This window comes from Bombyx mandarina, chromosome 11 (assembly GCF_030267445.1).
Source record: "Bombyx mandarina strain Sakado chromosome 11, ASM3026744v2".
In the NCBI taxonomy this organism is placed as follows: domain Eukaryota; kingdom Metazoa; phylum Arthropoda; class Insecta; order Lepidoptera; family Bombycidae; genus Bombyx; species Bombyx mandarina.
The window spans coordinates 1,449,905-1,473,408 of NC_143218.1; the positions used below are offsets into that span (position 1 = coordinate 1,449,905).

General features: G+C 41.7%; 1 protein-coding gene across 1 annotated transcript; it reads left to right on the forward strand.

Annotated features, from left to right (window-relative positions):
- The first annotated feature begins 1,206 nt into the window (after window positions 1–1,206).
- Window positions 1,207–22,400, forward strand: LOC114246666 (xaa-Pro aminopeptidase ApepP). The gene is made up of 18 exons (XM_028179329.2): window positions 1,207–1,328; window positions 2,261–2,337; window positions 3,274–3,398; window positions 5,013–5,184; window positions 5,855–5,961; window positions 6,140–6,275; window positions 6,947–7,042; window positions 8,522–8,598; window positions 9,320–9,457; window positions 10,119–10,190; window positions 10,980–11,057; window positions 11,765–11,895; window positions 16,218–16,370; window positions 17,047–17,179; window positions 19,006–19,183; window positions 19,946–20,037; window positions 21,275–21,388; window positions 22,177–22,400. Exons 1-18 carry the CDS (start codon window positions 1,297–1,299, stop codon window positions 22,363–22,365), a joined length of 2,100 nt encoding a protein of 699 aa, XP_028035130.2. The 5' UTR covers window positions 1,207–1,296; the 3' UTR covers window positions 22,366–22,400.
- Window positions 22,401–23,504: the final 1,104 nt, after the last annotated feature.

Here is a 23,504-nt window from a genome sequence, read left to right on the forward strand (position 1 = left end):
TATGATAGTAATTCCACACACACACTCACAATTAAACACTAAGGAATTATACCTTTTTTTTCCTACCTTAGCTGATAGCCTTGAGAGGCTATGTCAGCGTAACCTAACAAGCAGGTGAGCTCACGAGGCTCAAACCTGATGACGTTGCTAACACTAATCCTAGCAAGAGCAGTGCTTCGCAGAATCGATCGCCGGATCGGAAACGCGATCCACTGAGAGATCCGGCGAGAAACTCAGCGGGTAATTTACTCGTCGAGCCCTGCGTCGCGAGCGACGGGTTCGACCAGAACGATGACCGGTGCTTGAGGTACCTAAAAGCACCGTAAGTGGATAGTAGTAGAGGAATGAATAACCAGTCGCAGCTAGATAAAACGCCAGCAAAGGATTCATACGTCAGCAAACATGAAAGATCTTTAGAATGATAAAACATTTACGAAAAATATAAAAAAAAAAAACAAAAAAAAGTAAAAAGGAAGCCACCTGAGTACGCCGGAACTTTGGCATTACTGCTCGACCTCCCCGGTCGGACACCTAGAGGTAGACCCAAGGACAAGGAAGGATGTAGTGCTGAAGGACAATAGGGAATGCAATGTTGCTGACGAGGATGTCGAAGACAGAGCGAAGTGGAGGAGTAAGTAAGGAAAGCTGACCCTACCACCATGTGAGATAAATAGCGAGAGAGAGAGAGATAAAAAAACGTGAAAAAAAAACCAAACCGATCGAGTGACAAGGTTAATATTGTTCTACCTTTAAAAGAATAAGTTTTTATTAATCTATACATATAAATAAAATTGTCTGTCTGTAATATTGAAATAACCGCTTTTTACTACATGCATATGAATATACCTATATACGGTACAAACACCAAAATATTTTTTTTTACAATTTTTGTCTGTCTGTCTGTCCGTCTGTTTGTTCCGGCTAATCTCTGGAACGACTGGACCGATTTCGACAGGACTTTCACTGACAGGTAGGGGATGATATAAGAAGTAACTTAGGCTACTTTTTTAGACTAGCTCACCCCGCGGCTTCACCAGCAGTACGAAAATAACCGCAGGTAACATCGCGGGACTCAGCTATCAATAATAAAATTTGATGTTTCCGAAGCGAAGCGAGGCGAGGGCGGGTCGCTAGTAATTAATAAATCCCTTTTATAACGTGAATCAAGTGCAATCCATTATCGGAAATTGTTTTTTTATTAACTCTTCACTATCTAATCAAACGCTTGTCTAAAATAACGTAATAGATAGATATATTTACGATTAAATCAATATTGTACACGACAAATTCGTCGCAATGGCCCGTGCCTTCGTTCTAATTATATGGTGGTACGTATTCGCAGATATAATTACAAATTTAAAACCTAAATTTACGATTTATTCTTGCATTGTTTTATTGTCATTATACATAGCTCGAGGGGTAAAAAGTTATTTGGTTTAAGTGACACTAAATGATGACCGGTTTTTTTTTGATAACGCCATCTTGTTTTGTCTTTAAAGCGGTTAGTTGCCCTCAATTATGAGAAATAGTATTATTATTCGCCAATAGATGTCGGGAAGAGTTGATTATTGACAACACGAATAAAACAACATTTTCTGAAAATAAATCGTAGCTAGATCGATTTATCGCCCCCGAAATCCCCTGTATACTAAATTTTACGAAAATCGTTGGAGCCGTTTCCGATATTCAGATTATATATACATATATATTAATATATAAGAATTGCTCGTTTAAAGGTATATAATTTCGTTTTTTACGCGACATTTATTTTTGTAATTAAAGATCCGTTTTATTTGATATTAGCATTAACAATTCGATGTTTTTAATTGAGCTTCGATTAAGTTTATACTTACTAAGTTACTCCATTGAAATAGCTGAAGAAGTTTAAAATTTTAAGCTTTGAATTACTAACTCTCTTGAAGCAGTAATGCGTTTCGGTTTGAAGGGTGGGCAGCCGTTGTAACTATACTGAGACTTTAGAATTCATGTCTCAAGGTGGGTGCTTGCATTTACGTTGTAGGTGTCTATGGGCTCCAGTAACTACATAACACCAGATGGGCTGCAAGCTCATTCATACCCATATAAGCAAAAAAAAAAAAACAATTAAAAAATGCCCAATCTACGCAGGCTAAACAATATTCCAATATAACATACCTAACCATGGATTCCAACCAAATTAGGACATTTAGTTTTTAACATTTCTGTTTTCTGAAGTATTTTATTTTTATTGGCTATCCCTAGTTAATTGTTTGTTTTTCAGTTTATGTTTCAGTATATCTCGATGTCATATTCCTAATAATTATTACGATTCAGCGGAGAGCGTTGCACCGGTGGCAGGTAAAATCTTTCTCTCGCTCAAAAAGGGCTTTATTTTTACCTTGATGTACTCTAGAAATGCTGATGATACAACAGCTACAAAAAACCAATGGAAATCGAAATTGCATCCAAAGTCGAAAACATCCAAAGGAAACTGTCCCAGTTCTATCTATTCTATTACATAGATGCTCACGAATCGCATGGTGTTAGTGGTCGTTGGAGTCCATAGACATCAACAACGTGGACGCCATCACGTGTCCGACGACTGGTGCTTGGGGTACCTAAAAGCACCGTTAGTGGATCGGCAGGATGCGAAATGACCTGTTTTGTACCTGCCTGTGTGGATAGCAGCAATAGTCACGACTTGATTTTATTACACAAAAGTTCACGTTTGGCGCCAAAATTTCATATCGACGCTTGAAAGGCAAACGTGACTAAGCGACAATAACTGCTTTATACATAAATGATGGGCAACAACCATATTCGATGCGCAAAAAAAAAGATTTCTAGGTCTATTAAAATAATTTCAGTCCTACAGCTAGATTCGTTAAAATAGAATTTTTTATCAGGTATTTCAACTTTAAATTAGTCTACTGTAAAGTTCACGCATTGTCGCTTAGTCACGTTTGCCTTTCAAGCGTCGATATGTAATTTATGTAGGGAGACATTTTGTTTTCGAAGCCTTATATGGAGGATTATTAAAACTTATTATGTTACATAAAAACAAAAGCTTTATTAATATACTAATAAGAGATAATGCGTGATATTCACACAATATTAATTAGGTACTCGAAACAAGGCGATTAATAAATACTATTAACGTGTGTAAATATAAAAAATTGTTATTAAATAGTGTGCCTATAATAAAATGCTTTTCGCTATTCAATTTAGAAAAGAAATAAGAGCGAGCCTTTATTTTTGGGACATAAAGCCCACTCAATTACTTTTTTTTTTCAGTGCTTCCCGGAAATGTAACAAAGTTGACTCGGTCCGAGAGTCAAGAGCGTCTCAGGGCAGTGCGACTTGTCTTGGCTTCTAGAGCAGTCGACGCATACATCGTGCCCACAGCTGATGCCCATAACGTATGTGTAATCCATTACCTAGCATAGTTTACTTTGTGCGTAAAGATCTAGAACTAAATCTATACTCTATTCCAGAGTCTCCCAAACTTATTTTGTCTACGTCCCACTTTGAGAATAAATTATTTTGAGCGCCCCCATTTTTTTACCAACCCAAAAACCACTATAGCGAGAGCTCAGTCGGTATCTAAGAGTCCTCCTAGATGAAATTACAAATCGCCTCCCAAGCCTTCACACAACGTCCTCATTTTTTTCCAGGGTCTCTTACCGCCCCCTTTAGGCCTACAGCGCCCACAAGGGGGCGCTATCGCCCACTTTGGGAAAGACTGCTCTATTCCAATTACCAAGTCCCTATTGATACTTCATAGAACGTAACTCTTCACGTTTCGCATAATTTGAAATAACAATCATTTCTTGTTCATTGTCGTAAACATCATTTAAAAAATACACAATCAATCTAAATCATTATACAATTAATTCATACACACACAATATAACATAATATTAACATCTGTATTATGGGACTTCGTAATTGAAATAGAGTATAGCTTACTCTGTAAGAATAAGATTGTCATTGTGATTTAAAGAGTCAAGACAGCCAATTATTGGCTTAAGCGACATTTTGCTTAACACGCGACAATTATCTATATATTAATACGTGAATCAAAAACTTTGTAGGTACCCCTTTTTACGAAAATTGCGGAGACGGAGGAGTATGAAATTTTTTACACTTATAGACAATATAGAGAAGAAGTGCACAATGCTAATATTTTTATAAAATAATGCATAAAAGATACATTAAATCAATAAAGAAAACATTACACACACTACATACCATGTATTTGAGGCACACACGCATGCATACTATTAAAATTTATTGTCAAACTTTGACGTCTGTGGTCAAATTGAGAATAGATTAAATATTGTTTGTCTTTATTAATATTTTTTTATAGTGTAGCCTTGGCGAAATTTGCGATTAAAGAAGTATAAAATACAATTATAATAGTGTACAAAATTACAATTCTAATTAATTATAGTCGAAATTCGACTACTGCGGGACCTCTAGTCTTTGTAATTTGAAAGGTCGGTTTTATTTGATATCAGCATCAACAGTTCGATGTTTTTAATTGAACCTCTGTTAACTTTATCCCATTCAAATAGCTGAAGATATTTTTTCTAAATTTTGAACTTTAAATGGCGCTCCTGTAAAATTACAAAAATGTTGCTTAAGCCTTTGCCTGTCGTGTAGGTCACCGGTGCCTTACGCGGCGCACTGAAGTAATTACGTCGATTTACTGTTACTAAGGCGTCTAGATTGCCTAAATTTGCCTAACTACTTTTGTTTTTAATGTACGTTTTAGTCTTTTAGGTATCTTAGAAACAGATTAATTACCATTGTCTTTCCCAGAATCTACTAGATATTCCGGCGTTTTATTAAGAATACCGAAGAGAGAAATCAACATAATTAGTTCAGTGCGCCGCGTAGGGCACCGTTGACCTACATGGCGGTCAAAGGGCTATACCAAATAGTCTTTCACCCTTCGATATATTATTGGTAGCTCGTCTTAAGAACGTTTAAAAACTCGCACCAAGCACACAGTATATGTAATTTTTCAGTCGCAATACATAGCGCCTTCTGATGCTCGCCGAGAATGGGTGTCGGGTCTGCGTGGATCGTCTGGTACTTCTGTGGTAACCGCCACCAGAGCTTTAGTCTGGACAGACGCTAGATACTTCACGCAGTTCGAAGTCGAAGTAGACGGGAGTCTTTGGGAGCTGATGAGGCAAGGTAAGACGATTGGAGAGTCGATAAAAAAAAATGTGTAAAAAACGCCGATGACAGCAATGACAACTTAAGCTAATCTATGTTAAACTATTTAATATTGAAATTATTTAACTTTTTTTTTTTTTTTTATTGCTTAGATGGGTAGAAGAGCTCACAGCCCACCTGGTATTAAGTGGTTACTGGAGCCCATAGACATCTACAACGTAAATGCGCCACCCACCTTGAGATATGAGTTCTAAGGTCTCACTATAGTTACAACGGCTGCCCCGCCCTTTAAACCGAAACGCATTACTGCTTCACGGCAGAAATAGGCAGGGTGGTGGTACCTACCCGCGCGGACTCTCCAGAGGTCCTACCACCGGTAATTACGCAAATTATAATTTAGCGGGTTTGATTTTTATTACACGATGTTATTCCTTCACCGTGGAAGTCAATCGTGAACATTTGTTGAGTACGTATTTCATTAGAAAAATTGGTACCCGCCTGCGGGATTCGAACACCAGTGCATCGCTCACCACGAATGCACCGGACGTCTTATCCTTTAGGCCACGACGAATTCAAAACTTGAGAAACTTGAGAAAAGCTTAGGTTTATTAGGTTATTTATTTATCGAAAACGGTTCTGCCGAGTCTGTATGGAACATAAGTACATACATACATTGGTGTTTTTCTAGGCACCGATCTCTCGATCCAAAATTGGTTAGTTGCGAATATGCCACCGAATTCTGTAGTTGCTGTCGACCCGACTACGTACACCAGAAACTCATGGAACACTCTCCAGGTAAGCTCCAATTAAACATTAGGAAAAATCTTGATTTATTCTGATGGCATATTTTACGAAGATATATATTTTTTTAATCAGCCCATGTACCTACCTGCTAAGCTCTTTTCTACATCATCCTTGGTCGATCAATTCGCGATAATCTAATGAAGTGTAATAAATATATATCGCTTTGCAGGCGGCACTAACTCGAGCCAACATAAAATTAGAAGCAATATCTGAAAATTTAATAGACTTGGCCAGAGTTAGTATTGGTGATGATCCTCCGAGCCGACCTAACAACCCACTGATTCCTCTGACCGTGAACTTTACTGGTAAGCAGTGCAATCCGACAGCACTACAGCAAATAGAAGCGTGTCAGGTATGTATAGAGGGACAAAATAACACAACAAAATAACCTTGCCAGACTCATACCGACTGTCGTGACATGCGTAAGATAGTAGAGTAGGTTGATATATCTCTTTTCCCATCTCCTCCCTCCCTTTTAAGTCGAATTCTTCATTGCTGAGGGTCGTTTCTAGCTTCGAGTCGACCCTTCAACGCACTATGCTCTTCTCCCACAATTCTTCACCTTTCACGGAATGTAGAGCTTTTTTGATTGTATGATGTTATTATTGATGGGGAGTGACCTTGGGTCATCATGGTATTTTGTCTTGTATTCTGCAGTCATTTTGAATGATTGTTGCTGTGACTGCGCCCTCGACTTCATGAACATTAAAATTATTAAGTATTTTTTTGATATATATGTATTTATAAGTGGTTTTAAATAGTTATGTTTTTTACACCGATTCGGATTGCAATGTGACCGCTGAGTTGAATCGGCAAGAAGGTTTGGTATTTTTAATAAAAAGAACACTTAGTATTAAATCAGTAATAACAACATATTCGAAAGGAATTTCAAGAAACCGTTTCAAGCAGCAACCAAAGATCCATTAGCTACTTATCTGATTTCTTATCTAATCTCGTGTAAAATATGGATTTTCAGGTCGACCTTCGAGTGACAAAATCTCGCAACTGCTTCAACAAATGAATTCAAGAGGCGCCTCCGCTTTGGTCCTGACAGCCCTCGATGATATAGCCTGTGAGTGCACTTCTTAGGGTACCCTGTGATGGGCCAAACCAATATCAACTTAAATACAACTACTTAGCTCTTAGTTTAACACCGAGAACATGGACAATATGCTCATAATGGCGCCGCATTTTTAAGCTATTGCATAGCTTTTATCGCGGGATTTGAGCGCGGCGACCGAATCAAGAAATTCCGTAACGAAAATAAAACCTAACACCCCTACTCCGCCTACTATGTAGCTCGCGTTCAACACATTCACACGTTGTGCTTGTGTAGTGTTTGTGAATAAGCGCGCGGCGTGACGTCGCACTGCATGCGCATTATGAAAAGCGGCCCATCTCTCTCTCGCGCGATATAGCTTTTGAGTGTGAAGGGGACAGTTTATTTTTTGCTTGGGTTAATGTTTATAAATATAGCGTCGACTTATTTTATTATTGTTTTAATATTAAAATTTAATTATTATTGTCTAATTATAATTACATAAATTGTTAAAAAATGCTATGCAATAGCTTTACCGTGGCAGTCCCGAGTGCCACACGTGTTTTTTTCTATTGTTTAATTAAGCAAACGGATTAGTAGTTACCGGTGTCTTTGGACATCAACAACGTAAGTACTGCAACTCAACTCGAGACACGAAGAACGACGGAGGACTTAAGGAAGGAGGAGTTTCTCGCCGAATCTTCTTAGTGGATCACGTTTCTGATCCAGTGGTAGATTCAGCGAAGCACTGATTTTGCTATAGCTAGTGCCCTACCCGTCCCCGAGAAACTGGAATAGCCCCTTAGCTACCAGCGAATGGGTAGGGAAAAGTCTCAGTTATATAATACAACGGCTGCCCCACTCTTCAAACCGGGAAACATTACTACGCGACAGGAATAGACGTGGTAGTGGTACATTTACCTGTGCAGACTCCCATGACGCCCTACCACCAGGTCGATCTGGCTGTTCCATCCCTTAAACTGAAAGGCGTTATTGTTCTGTAACAGAACTAGTAGCAGGATTTTGGTGCTCACCCATACAATACCTTAATTATATTATGGAGTGTAGAAGTAAGGAGCGTCATCTTGTATATGGGACAAATTGAAAAAGCGGCCACCTGTAAACAGCGAGTTATTGTTGGAAGTCTCACGGAAACAGCGCTAGTGTAGCAAGTGGAAATTATCTGAATATAGCAGTTTTCAACTTCAACATAGTAAAGTGTGGTACTTTATGGCGTTGTTTTTTTAAATCTTTCCACTTGCTACTGTGGTGCCAACTTGATTGGCTCCTTTTCAGCGGACACTTTTCAATACACTGAGATAATCCTCTTTTCTTTTACCGTCTGTACACGATATTAAAAGGGCCAGTAACAAGCTCATACAAAATGTTAAGATAACCACACCAAGCCTATGATTGCTGAAATATTTTATTCAACAAACAAAACGATCGGTCGCTTATCGATTATCCTCAAGACAAACAAAAATAACAGCCGCCATCTTTGCTCTTTTATAGACACACTAAATCTCCGTGGTACTGATATACCGTTTAATCCGGTATTCTTTGCCTATTTGGTCATCAGAACGGATCTGGTAAGTATACAACACAACACAGCACAGCACAGCACAGCACAGCACAGCACAGCACAACACAACACAACACAACACAGCACAACACAACACAACACAACACAATACAACACAATACAATACAAAAGAAAAACACCATATTGCACTTACGTACACCAAAATAATGACAATGTATAAAGAAAGTAGACGAGCAAAAAAAACCTAGTATATCGTTGTCTAGTTATCGGCAGTAAACACCTTTCCAAGGGCAGTTAATATTCTAGTATCAATCAATAGTAATCAATAGTACTGTGACAGCTAAAGCCATCTCTTGATCAATACATGAAACGGACAACACGATAACAACTAACGCTATCTAGTAATGAAAAACGAACATAGAACGTTCGTTTTTAATTGTCCCAGAACTCTTCGAAGCTGAAATTAGCCCATATTTCCTTTCTAAAGATCAATGAGCAGTAGTTATCGTCGAGTACTGTACCTTAAGTATAATTAAATTTGTCATTTATGTCACGTTTCTGTGTATAATAATATTGAAAATATAGGAGTTATCTGTATGTTTATAAAATAATCCATAGACACAACCTGCTGAGTTTCTTACCGGATCTTTTCAATGGATCGCGATTCCGATCCGGTGATAGATACAACGCCTGCAATCGGTTTTACGTGCGACTATAGACGTTTCACATCAAAATATTATTATACACACTCTATTTTACTGACGTAGGTAGCGCCGAACAATATTATTCTGTTCTGGGGCAACGGAGTTCTGTCGTCAGACATATCACAGCACTTGGCTTCAGAGAACACCCGATTACAGGCAAGATCGTATGCAGAAATCTTCACGTATCTCGGTACGTTGGCGGTGAGTATCAGACCTGTTAGTGAAACCAGTTTATTTAAACCGCGAATCCAGTTTAATTTTGAATGTTAATATTCTTACAAGCGCACTGCAGAGCGAGCCATCTGTCGGTCAAGGACGGCAGTAGCAAATAGCGCGATAACGCCATCTAGTATGGAGATGAAGATCTATCCCTAGTCGACTAAGCTTAACTAGTATTAGTTTTTAATAATAGCCGTTTTTTGTGAGTGTAATTTTCGAAATATTTATTGATGTCATTATTAACCGACTTCAAAAAGGGGGAAGTTACCGACTCGACTGTATTTTTTTCTTCTTTCAAAAGCGATCCAATTTACATGATCACGTTTCATTTGAAAGCCGGTGTTTCTAAAACTTTCATATTTCTATTGAACTTTTTAAAGATCCGACCTGTGCTTTTGTGTTGTCCGTAACGGTGTATATTTGATTAGCTCACTACATTACTACTACTAACGTTTATTAACCTAACCTAACAGGAGGTAATCTGAAGATCTATGGAACAGATATTTGAACCTAATATAGCTCTTTCTAAGGTTATTAATGTAAATTACAACGATGAATTGTGTGATTATATTATAAAATAAATGATTATTATTTTTATAATGACGGTACTATAAAATTTTGCATTGTGCTATTAAATTTGCAGTCCGAAGTATCCGGTAGGAGTATCTGGTTGTCCGATGACGCGAGCCACGCTGTCTATTCTGCGGTTGAAAGTGTATGTACACATTACGTTGTTGTAAAGCTTTACATAAATATGTCGGAAAGTTATGTCGCAACGTTACTATTTGGTTAACTAGTTTAACTTTAACTATAAATATTAGTTAAATTTAACTGTTTCCTCAATGTTACGCATATCATTAACTGTTTAAACTGTTAATATTCAAGAGAATTTATGACTAAGCTAGCCACACTATTCTAAAAGTATTAATTGCGTTTTCTGTAAAATACTAAGAAAACAGCATTTCATCTTAAGTAGTAAAGTCTTTAATTTCATTTTTAAATTATTATTTTAAATAGTCTTATTGAATTACTATGTAAAACTGAATTCCTCTTTTTTCCTAATGACAGACAGGTTAGTGAATCTGCCTAAGAAAAATCTTTTTTTAAAAACTAAGCAGTTTTAAAGACTTTACATAAATATAATTATGTATATTATGTTCACGAAAAACTACCATGATGAAAGAATAGCATCGTGTTTTTAAAAATACCGCCAATTTTCAGTAACTGATATAAATCGCCATTTTGTCCTTTTCTGACGCGGAGCAGTTACGCTGGGTAATGTAACAACGGGTCATGCCAATGTCTGGTAACCATTTAACACCAACACAGGTGTTAGCTTGGCCGCCTTTAAGAAAAATAAAAATGTTTTTGTCCAATAACACAATTTTATGTTCATCTGGGGCGGTCTGCGGATGTTCGCGCGGGGCCGGTGACACTGCTATTCAAATTGTCATACATTGCGGTGTTTGCGATTATCAATGTAGTACATTGCTTTTTTTTTCAGGCCTCAAACGTTAACATTCAGTCTTCTGTATCTCCTGTAGCCTTGATGAAGGTTATCAAGAATGAAGTCGAATTGCAGGTATGATGACACCAGCTGACATTATCCACATAATACCTCTAGGTTTGATAGAGGTTCCACATTTATCGACTCCCAAAGATGTTGTCTCTAACATGTGACGTCATTTGAGATTAAAATAAGTACTAAATTAGACACTGAACCTTTTTTTTTGGGGCAGGGGGCCGAACCTTCTGCGAGCTATCCGCGACTAGGGGGTACGCGAGGTATGTGGGACTTCAGTTTGCAAATCTTGGGAGCAGACCGCGGGCCTAAGGATATTTTAGGCCCCTAACGCAAAGACTCTGAACGTTGTCTTAAGTGGTTACTTGGACATCAACAAAGTAAATTCCGCCACCTACCTTGAGACGTGATGTCTAAGGCTCAACGGCTGCCCCAACCCTTCAAACCGAAACGCATTAGTGCTTCACGGTATAAATTAGAAGGCTGGTGGTGTCATGCGGACTCACAAGAGGTCCTAGCACTAGTGAAATCGATCCATAGAACAAAACATTAATCAACCGATGCCCATTGCACCGGCTGAACACCGGCTGCACGCACGCAAAAGTATCACGTTCCGCCTGAGGCTGAGCGTACGAGCGAGAGCGCGGAACAAGCGATAGAGAGGCACGATCGGCCCAAGCGTTGGCTTGTGACATTCATCTCTCTGCTCGCGCGACGTCAGAACTAGCAGTTCGAATAGTTCCGCTACTGACATTATCACATTTTAGGGCTTCCGTAACGCACATGTCAAAGATGGCGTAGCTGTGGTAAGGGCGCTCTACTGGCTTCACCGGCAGTTGGACGCTGGAGCCGAGGTCACCGAGGTCGGCTTGGTAAACAAACTCGCAGAATACAGGAGGTGCGTTGCTCTTTAAGGCGAAAACTTCTTCAGCATCGTTGTGATTCGAAAGTCGATGAAACGAAAAAGCGACAGTAAAAAGAGACAGACGCATAAATTCATAAGATTTAACGTGGGAGGAAATGAGATAGGAAGCATTATACAGTGTTCCTTATATTTTTTTTTTTTTTTTTTTTTTTATTGCCTTTGTAGGCAGACGAGCATACGGCCCACCTGATGGTGAGTGGTCACCGTCGCTCATGGACGTCAGCAATGCCAGGGGCAGAGCCAAGCCGCTGCCTACCATAAAGAACTCTCCGCAAGCCTCGTTTGAAGAAGGACATGTCATAGCGCTCGGAAAACACCGTGGAGGGGAGTTCATTCCAAAGCCGGATGGTACGTGGCAAAAAAGATCTTTGGAAACGCACTGTCGATGAACGCAGCGGTTCCAGATAATATGGATGAACTTTGCTCCGATGGCGGGAGGTGCGATGATAAAAAGGAGATGAGGGAATCATCTCGAATAATTCCTCAGAGCATTCCCCATGGACCATGCGGTATAAAACACAGAGAGAACCGAAGTCCCTCCGTAGACCCAGAGGTTCCAAGCGATCCGCGAGAGCAGGACTATCGACCATCCGAACAGCCCGTCTCTGTATGGAGTCAAATGGAAGTAGCTGGTATTTGGGAGCCCCGGCCCAGAGGTGAGAGCAGTACTCCACGCGAGGTCGGACCTGCGCTTTATAAAGCGCAAGTCTCTGTCCAGGCGTGAAATACCGCTTCGCTCTGTTGAGAACTCCCAACATTTTAGAGGCCAATTTGGCTTTACCTTCCAAATGACTCCGAAACTGGACATCGCTCGAAATATCGACCCCCAGAATCCCGATACTCGCGGAAAGCTGCAGGGATACTCCTTGAAATTCCGGCGCCATGACAAAAGGGTCCTTCTTCGCAGTGAACGCGCAAACCTGTGTCTTCAATGGGTTGAACTGAACTGAATTCAGTTCACCCCACTTGGAGACCCGCCCCAGAGAGTTCTCCACTTCAGACACAAGTTTTAATCGCCTCTCGTGTACAACGCTTCGAGAGAGACTCTGATGGCCGATATATCGCGCATCCCCCGTGCTGTCATCCGCATAGCAATGCATGCCATCAATAGATAGCATGTCATTGATATGCAGTATGAAAAGCGTGGGGGAGAGCACCGAACCTTGTGGAACACCAGCGTTGATGGTCATGGTATCGGAGCAGCAGCCGTCGACGACAACTGCGATGCTCCGCCCATCCAAAAAGCTAGCGATCCACTTGCAGAGTCCCTCAGGGATCCCGTATGCTGGAAGCTTCGATAGAAGTGCCCTATGCCAGACCCTGTCGAAGGCCTTCGCGATGTCAAGGCTCACAGCGAGAGCCTCGCCCTTGCTTTCCAAGGCTTCAGCCCATTTATGTGTGAGGTATACAAGAAGATCGCCAGCTGAGCGACCATGACGGAAACCGTACTGCCGGTCACTGATCAGCTGGCGATCCTCAAGATACTTAAGAAGTTGGATGTTAATGATTCGCTCCATCACCTTGGAAAGCAAGGAAGTTATCGCGATAGGTCTGTAATTCGAGGGGTCCGACCGGTCACCCTTCTTGGGGATAGGGTGGACATGAGCAGTCTTCCATGAAGACGGAACCCTGTTGGTATTGTACGAGAGGCGATATAGACGCGTTAGCGCGGGTGTCAATTCAGGGGCGCATGTTTTTAGAACCACTGCGGGGATGCAATCTGGCCCACTCGACTTATGAACATCAAGAAGCCGAAGCTCCTGCCTGACCGCACGCTGTGTGATGCGAATCTCAGGCATGGAGCTGTCACACCGGGAGATGTTGGGCGGCGTGGCTCCTCCGTCATCCAAAGTCGAGCATGAGGCAAAGAGCTTGACCAGAAGGTCAGCCTTCTCCTTCGCACTATGAGCCAGACTGTCATTGGACTTACGCAGTGGTGGAAGGCTAGACCTGCAGAAGTTACCTTCTGCAGCCTTAGCTAGCGACCAGAAAGCACGGCTCCCAGAGGGATAGCTATTCAGTCGCTCGCCAATTCTGGCAACGTGCTCCGACTTCGCCTTGGCAATAGCCCTCTTATAGGACCTAGAGGCGGCGTTAAATTTCCGCCTTTTCTCCGAGATATCAGGATCCCGGCATCTCCTAGCAACATTAAATGCGACGTATGCAGACCGCTTGAGGCGTGCAGCATCCCTACTGGCTTTATTATACCAGGGTTTGCTGCGACCCCCAACGGGCACCTCAGAAGAAGGAATGAATAATTCCATTCCCTGAAGCACCACGTCTTTAAGTCGGTCCGCACAGACGTCAGGATCATCGGAGGAAAAGCAGAGCCGCCCCCATGGGTAGGATGCGTAAAATTCACGCAATCCATCCCAGTCTGCTGACCTGTACCGCCAAACTCTTCGAAACCCGGTCGTCGTTCGACGACTAGGACGAGAGAGTGGTATGGCAGCACGGATAAGGCAGTGATCAGACGATCCAAGTGGAGCGTCGACCACCACACTGTATCCAGCTGGGTGAGTGGTCAGCAGAAGGTCCAACAAAGAAGGCTCGTGCCCCTCAATGTCTGGGACACGGGTGGGCTGTGTCACCAGTTGTGAGAGGCCGTAGGACAAGGCGAAATCGTAGGCAGCCCGACCCGGGAGGTCAGTGGTTCTGGACCCCAACCACTCCTGGTGATGAGCGTTAAAGTCACCAAGGACCACCACCTCCGCAGATGGGTACTGCTCAAGCACGCGGTCAGTCCCCTCTTGTACATGCTCAAACAGAGCTGACCCCGCATCACTGCTGTGAGACCTGTACAGGCAAGCGTAGACTCTGGTACAGCCCCCATAGTCCACGCGTAGCCACAAGAGGGACAGGTCCCGTTGCTCGAGGCCCCGAAGCCGACGACAGCAGACATCCTCCCGGATAAACACGCACACCCCGGCTTTACGCAGGAAGGTGTGCTCCAATGCGTAGCCGGGGTATCCGAGGTACGACGTATCGTCCGGGGCAGATATCTGCGTCTCAGTCAGGAAAAAGAGGGCAGGCTGCGCCGTCTCAAGGTGGTGATGTACGGCGTCAAGGTTACTGTGTAGGCCCCTGACATTGCTGAAATCCACATTAAACGTGGAATGGGGATCCGCCGAAAAAACTCTTTTTCTTTTGTCGACTTTCATGATAATTTTAGTTGGAGAGTAAGGATTTGGAGAGATAGGATGCTAGAGGTGAGATCAAGGCAATACCTGAATAAAGCGCAGGGCACAATGAACACTCGATCCGGGGTTGCGCGAGAAGCTGACGCAGGGCATGGAAGGGCCCCCAGTCCACCCTGCATACGATCGCCGGGACCCACTCCGGTCTCCGACTCCGGCACGACGACCGCATGACAGGATTTTGCACCGGTTGGCGGGACAGCTTCCTGGGGCGGAGTTTAGTTGTGACACCCAGGTTCAGGTCCCCTACTGACCGGCGGGCGGCGGCAGGCACCGTTTCACTGGGTCTCCCTATACCCCCGTCAGCAACCCACGCCCCGCGGACTTGCGCGCACGTTTGCTCTGCATGTTCCAAGTATCACCAAGACTCACCCCCAACAAGGAGGAGGAAAGGAAAGGAATAGAACTGGCTTCTCTTTATTTTACCTACTTCGTACATAATATTCGTACTTAATACATCTATATATTAATACGTGAAGCAAAAACTTTGTATCCTTTTTTACGTGAATTGCGTGGGCGGAGGAGTATGAAATTTTCCACACATATAGAGAATATAGAGAAAAAGTGCACAATGCTAATATTTTTTTTAAATAATGCATAAAAGATACATTATCAATAAAGAAAACATTACACACACTACATACCATGTATTTGATGCACACACGCATGCATACTATTTATTGTCAAACTTTTGTTCTTGACGTCTGTGGTCAAATTGAGAATAGATTAAATATTGTTTGTCTTTATTAATATTTTTTATAGTGTGTAGCCTTGGCGAAATTTCTGATTACCTATAGAAGTATAAAATACAATCATAATAAAGTACAAACTTACAATTTCAATTAATTATAGTCGAATTTCGACTACTGCGGGACCTCTAGTTCTGAATAAATCTATCTAATATAATCGAATGAAATGTAAAATAATTATAAAACTTTGTATTACTATGATTATTACGAAAACCTACAATTCCCATTTCATTTTCATTTACTTTTGCATTCATATTACATTTATTAACAATAACATTTCATATCGAATATCAAAATTAAATAAAGACAATAACTACAATTTCGGAGTAAAACAAATAAAAAATTCTAGCGAAGAAACAGACTCCATGGGTCCTTCGTTTTCGACTATCGCCGGCGCCGGAGAGAATGGCGCGATAATACACTACAGTCCTCTGAGCGAGGGTCCTCAGAGAGTGATCACCAAGGATGACATGGTTCTGGTTGATTCAGGAGGGCAATACAAGTAAGACTTCAGCTGAAGGACTTCTTTTTTTTTTTCCTATATAAACTGGTAACCTTAGATTAGGACTATCCAAACTACATACCTTTGAGGGCCAATTAAATTAACTACAAAACTTGGAGGGTCGCAGAGAAAAATAATTTTCAAAAACAAAAATACTTTCCGGGAATTCTCCCAATAATAGTGAAAAATAGCTTCACTTTTAAATGATGTCATGAGAATGGAATGTTACAAGAACAAAGATAAATTATAAATACCAAATATTGATAATTTTTTACTGCCGCTGTAGGCTGACTAGCATACGGCCCACCTGATGGTGAGTGGTTACCGTCACTCATGGATGTTAACAATGCCAGGGGCAGAGCCAAGCCGCTGCCCACCGCTTAATGTTTGTAATGATTATATGTGTTTGATTTCGGAACGTCAAAAGTGTCAACGAGCAACGTCCGCTGTGACACTTTTCCCTTTCAATTCTAGCCGCCAAGGGCGACGCATCGATTTCATATTTCATAAATTCAATCTTTAATTTGTCACATATTTATCCGGCGCGAAGGACGTGTTGCGTCGTGGTAAATGAGAGTGGACTGTATTTATTGGTTTTGATTTTGGTTTTGATACGTTAAACTATTGTCCGTAAGCTGACTTTACAGACAACCAATTAATTTTCTTATTATCACAGAGATGGCACTACCGACATCACCAGGACCCGGCACATGAACTCTTCTCCAACTCTTGAACAGCGTCGAGCGTTCACAAGGGTCATGAAGGGACAGATCGCTCTGGGAACGGCCGTCTTTCCAGCAGGCATATTGGTAAGACTCTATCGGTAATACACATTTAATGATTTTTTTTTTCTTTTTTTACCTATGCTGATAGCCTTGAGAGGCTATTTCAACTTCACCCTAACGTGTGTAGGTGAGCTCACGGGGCTCAAACCAGAGTGTTGCTAACACTGACCCTAGCAAGAGCAGTGCTTCGCAGAATCTACCACCGGATCGGAAAAGCGACCCACTGAGAAGATCCGGCGAGAAACTCAGTGGGCTGTGTCTATGGGTTAATTCGCTCGTCGAGCCCTTCGTCGCAAGCGACGGGTTCGACGAGGACGGTGACCGGTGCTTGTGGTGCCTAAAAGCACCGTTAATGGATCAGGAGGATCCGTAATGACGTGCTTTGGGTGACGTCAACGGTTTACCATTCGGTCTACAGAATCGGCTATGTAGTTTCCCGCGGCCACGACAAGAGGGTTCTCATGTCGTGCCACCTTCTCGAAGTGGCGCAACGATGCCGACTGTAGATATTTACTGACAGAGTCGAGCTCCAGGTCATCGTGGAGATCCACGTTCCTCAGGAACCATGGTGCTCCGACGGCTATCTTGCAGAATCGGGATTGCTTTAATTAACAAAAATTACAAAGACATACATACCATACATAAGTGTAAATATTATTTAATATCGGCGCAATCCTGCTATTTTAGATATTATAAGATTCACTAGAGTTAACTGTTTCCGCGATGTTAAAACTGTTGGTTAATAAGTCCTAACGCATGTCAACAATTAATTGTTTAAGACGGTATTCAGGAAAATTAATGAAAAACTACCCTGTTCTACTATAAATATGAGTGACTATTGTCGCACCACACCTGCAGGATAGCCGTCGGAGCACCATGGTTCCAGAGGAACGTGGACCTCCACGATGACCTGGAGCTCGACCCCGTCAGTAAGTATCTACAGTCGGCATCGCTGCGCCACTTTGAGAAGGCGGCACGACATGAGAACCCTCTTGTCGTGGCCGCCGGAAACTACATACCCGATCCTGTAGACCGTTTGGTAAACCGTCGACGTCGCCCAAAGCACGTCATCACGGATCCTCCTGATCCATTAACGGTGCTTTTAGGCAATACAAGCACCGGTCACCGTCCTCGCCGAACCCGTCGCTTGCGACGAAGGGCTCGACGAGCGAATTAACCCACAGACACAGCCCACTGAGTTTCTCGCCGGATCTTCTCAGTGGGTCGCGCTTCCGATCCGGTGGTAGATTCTGCGAAGCACTGCTCTTGCTAGGGCGGTGTTAGCAATTCTCCGGTTTGAGCCCCGCGAGCTCACCTACACAAGCTAGGGTACGCTGAAGTAGCCTCTCAAGGCTATCAGCATAGGTAGGAAAAAAAAAAAAAAAAAAAAAAAACGCACCACACATACCGACTCGCGCAGCCGAACGGAGCGGAGCTCTCTGTTGTTATCCTTGTACATTTGACATTCAATAGAAGGGATTGTTTGGAAAAGTAAGTATTAGTCATTGTCACTATGGAAGGCCATGATAATATAATGATGAAGAGAATGGCGTCAGCGACGATAACTTCATCATTTTGTAAACGCCATGGAACCAGTTTCACGATCATATACACATATTCACAATTACATATAATTCACACTTGAGAAAGTTATGGAACTGTCTCATTTATTATTTATTTTTATTGCTTAGATTGGTGAACGAGTTCACAGCCCACCTGGTGTTAAGTGGTTACTGGAGCCCATAGACATCTGCAACGTAAATGCGCCACCCATCTTGAGATAAGTTCTAAAGGTCTCAAGTATAGTTATATCGTCAAGTATTTATATTCTCAAGTATTTCAACATCCAGGGTCATACAATTGAGGTGCTGGCCCGCAAGGCGCTTTGGGACGTCGGCCTCAACTATGGTCACGGGACGGGTCACGGCGTGGGACACTACCTCAACGTGCACGAGGCACCGGCCTGGATCCTTAGTGCAGTATCGGTTGATGACCCTGGCATCAGACCAAACATGATATACAGTAATGGTATGTCAATCGAAAAGGAATCGATACGTTAATACGTGAAGCAAAATTTCTGTACCCCTTTTTACGAAAATTGCGCGGACTGAAGAGTTTGAAATTTCCCACACTAATATAGAGAAGGAGTGCAGAACTCTAATAGTTTTTTAAATTATACAGAAGTAATAGTTACATTAAATCAATACACAATACACACTAACATCTATTTGACACACATACGCATATCTACTCTTTTTTTATTGTTTATACTCTGGGTCAAATTGAGAATAGATTAAATATTTTTTGTCCTTAGTGTGGCCTTGGCGAAATCTGTGATTAAAGAGATATAAATAGTCTTTGACAATAGAACCATAATAATGTACAAACTAAGCAATAAAAATTCAAAGAAGCGATAAAAAAATAAATTACCTAAATTAATTATAGTCGAATTTCGACTACGGCTGGACCACTAGTAAATGTTAAATGACTGACTGACTCGATGGTGCAGTAGTTTTGTTTTTTTATTGCATAGATGGGTTGACGAGCTCACAGCCCACCTGACCGTGCGTGATTTGATCCCAATTATTAACATACCATACCTACTACCTACTAACTAGCTAACTATCATGTTAGGGGAAAAACTGTTAGGTAGCGCACTCTACTAAAATAATATATAATAAATAATACTTATCATTCCTACTTTTCGATTCTACCCCTGATAAATTGTCACACAGTCGCAATTGATGCGATGATGTCTAGAGCGAAATTAAACTAATGGTCTCTCATCAGAACCTGGGTACTACGAAGTAGGGGAGTACGGGATTCGCCACGAAGATCTGGTCCAGACTATAGAGATGAACAGCAGCGCTGATCATGTACTGGTACGTGAGCATTCGATGTACTGTAAACAAAATTGAGGTGCGCGACCATATTATAGTACCGACACTATCGTACAATTTAAGAGATTTATAAATTAACAGATTATTTTTGTGCTAGCGCCCATCACTAAATATTAATAAATAAATATTTACTAACAATCACGCCACGTTAACTGGTCCCGTGATAAGTTCGTAAAGAACTTGTGTTACAGGTACCAAATAACGGAAATAAATGTAAGATTTTTATTATATACATACATATATTTAATATACATCCATAACCCTGGAAAATACATTTATATTTATCATACAAATATCTCCCCTTGGCGGGATTCGAACCCGCGACCCCCTTGTGTAGTGACCATGTCACTTACCACTACACCAGAAGGCCGTTAAATTATACATTGCTGGTTGATTTTTTTTTTTATAAAAATTAAAAATTATTAAAAATAATTTCACATTATACTTTATTTGTGTGGTAATTTTCCACTTTGGTAAATTAATAGATAGATTATTGCAATTTCAATGAAAGGCCTCAGAAAATGCATGTAGCAGAGATGCGAATATTGCGACAGATGTATGGAGTGACGAGAATGGATACAATACGGAAAGAATATCTTAGAGGAAGGCTGAAAGTGGCATCTGTGACAGAATTGAAAAGTGCGCGTTTCGGATGGTATGGACATGTGATGAGACGAAATGAAAATGAGGTTGGTAAAAGAGTGTTAACTATGAATGTGGAAGGATATAAAGGAAGAGGTAGACTTAAGAAGAAATGGATGGATTGCGTGAAAGACGATATGTCTAAGAGGGGAGCGAGCGAAGAAATGGTATATGATAGAAGAGTATGGAAAAAGAAAACATGTTGCACCGACCCCTGGTGACTGGGAGAAGGGCAGGAGAATGATGATTGCAATTTCGCAATTTGCGATTGCGCTGAACATACAGGAAAAATTGGCGCGGATATTTTTTTATTCTTCTTATTGCTTAGATGGGTGGACGGGCTCACAGCCCACTTGGTGTTAAGTGGTTACTGGAGCCCATAGACATCTACAACGTAAATGCGCCACCCACCTGAGATATAAGTTCTCAGGGCCCAAGTATAATTACAACAGCTGCACCACCCTTCAAACCGAAACGCGTTACTGCTTCACGGCAGAAATAGGCAGGGAGGCGATACCCACCCGCGCGGACTCGCAAGAGGTCCTACCACCAGTAATAAGATTGGTAATATTGCCAGGCTGACGGCATTATCGGTGATTTTGACGGGAGAGGCGCCGTAGCTTTCTACACAATATCCCTGGCACCTCATCAAACAGCGTGCCTTGATGTCAATCTACTAACCGATCTGGAGGTTAGTAAATACTCCTCTATTCTCGTTTGCAATTAACTGAACACATCTGATCACGTATTATAGTCTGTTTTGTTTTTAAGCTATTGCATAGCTTTTATCGCAGGCCTTGAGCGCGGCGACCGAATCATGAAATTCCTTAACGAAAAAACCTAACACCCCTCACTCCGCCTACCATGTAGCTCGCGTTCAACACATTCACACGTTGCGCTTGTGCATTGTTTGTGAATAAGCGCGTGGCGTGACGTCACACTGCATGCGCATCATGAAAAGTCTGCCCATCTCTCTCTCGCGCGGTCTAACTTATGAGTGTGAAGGGGACAGTTAATGTTTTGTTTTTGTTAATGTTTATAAATATAGCGTGGTCTTATTTTATTATTGTTTCAATATTAAATTATCATTGTCTAATTATAATTGCATAAGTTGATAAAAAATGCTATGCAATAGCTTTACCGCGGCAGTTCCAGAGTGCCACACCTTTTTTTTTATATTACTTTTTATTAGCACCAAATATGGAGGGTAGAGGTAAGGAGAACCGTCTCTATGTGTGAAAAGTGTACCCTCCATAGCACCAAACTTCGTTCAGTGATCGACCTGCAAAATATAATCTAGAAGCTAGAGGCGCCATTGTTTGGGTTTTAACGGGGTTTAATTAGGGTTCGATTGATTTAGAAATCACCAGTCCCCAGTCCCCATCAAGTTGTTTCACCGATTCTGTTCATTCGCGGCTTAAATTGACAGGACTGATCCACATAGCCGTGGCGGTAACTCGTATTTGCAATCTCTTTCAGATCAAGTACTTGAATAATTATCACGCCAGAGTGCTAACGACTTTAGGTCCTATATTGGAACAGCGAGGCTACAATGACGTTCTGGAGTGGCTTACAGATGAATGCGCGCCAATAACAAGGTCTAGTGCCCCTGCAAAAGTTGTAACGCCTCTTGTCCTGATCAGCGTTTTCGTAGCTTGGCTTGGATAGCTGTAATTAATGTATATGTGGTGTAAAAATAAAATTTTCATAAAAAGTACCGTTTTTTATTTTTATTTTTATTTTTATGGCACGATGACTTCCGAACACTGGCCGGAAAGAAGTGGATGAGGGGAGCCGAAGACCGGCCTCAGTGATGTGGATTGGCAGAGGCCTATGTCCAGCAGTGGACGACTGTGGGCTGATGATGATGATGACGAATGCCAACTACACGGCGTCGTGAAGGATCGGGAGTTACACATTCTTATGGATCCATTAGATCCGATAACCTTTACATTAGACGCCTTCTAGTCTAACACTAGGAGCCGGCTTAGGGACCCCGGTAACCGTGCTCGTCGAACTCGATAAAAAGTTCGAGTGCAACCTAACCCACGCATCAAGCCCGCTGAGTTTCTCGCTGGATCTTCTCAGCGGGTCGATTCATTCGCGAAACAGCTGCTCTTGAATTGTTAGGCGCTCGGGCAGCTGTTAGCAAATACCACCCCTCCTGGCTGAGCCTGCGCTCGCCTACCTGTCCTGGTAAAACTAGAGAGGCCCCCGGGCCAACAGTAAAGTTTCAATCATAAGAAGGATCGAGATCCAAACACTCGTAAAACATACAGGGAATATTGTATTTCTCTTAGATGCAGGATTGCTGCGAATTCGTGCCGGTAATTCCAAAGAAACATTCATAGTTTATAAACATAACACGACATTGAATTTAGTACTAATAATATTTTATTGACAAGAAATTCGATATGTCAAACTTCCGCGCAATTAATACAAAATAATATGAATTAATTGCGTGGTTGACGTGTGACTACAGATAATACACTTAATAAGTGACATTGCGTATAAAATAGGCCGTTTTCCATTTACAGTACAAGAGCGCATTATGCGGCATAATGCTCAACTAAGCTTCAGCATAATTTGGCATTGTGCATCACTGAGTCGCATTATGCTCTGTAATTAGAAAACTACCATTAAGTAATGGTTAATTACAGAGTATAATGCGCTCTTATGCTGTAATTGGAAACCGGCCATTGTGTCCGTCGATAAACAAGATGGAGTGGCGCCACGGTAGCAAGCGGAGTAACTTCATAGATATCGGCAAAAATTGCTAAATTGAAATTTTCAATACTTCACGACGC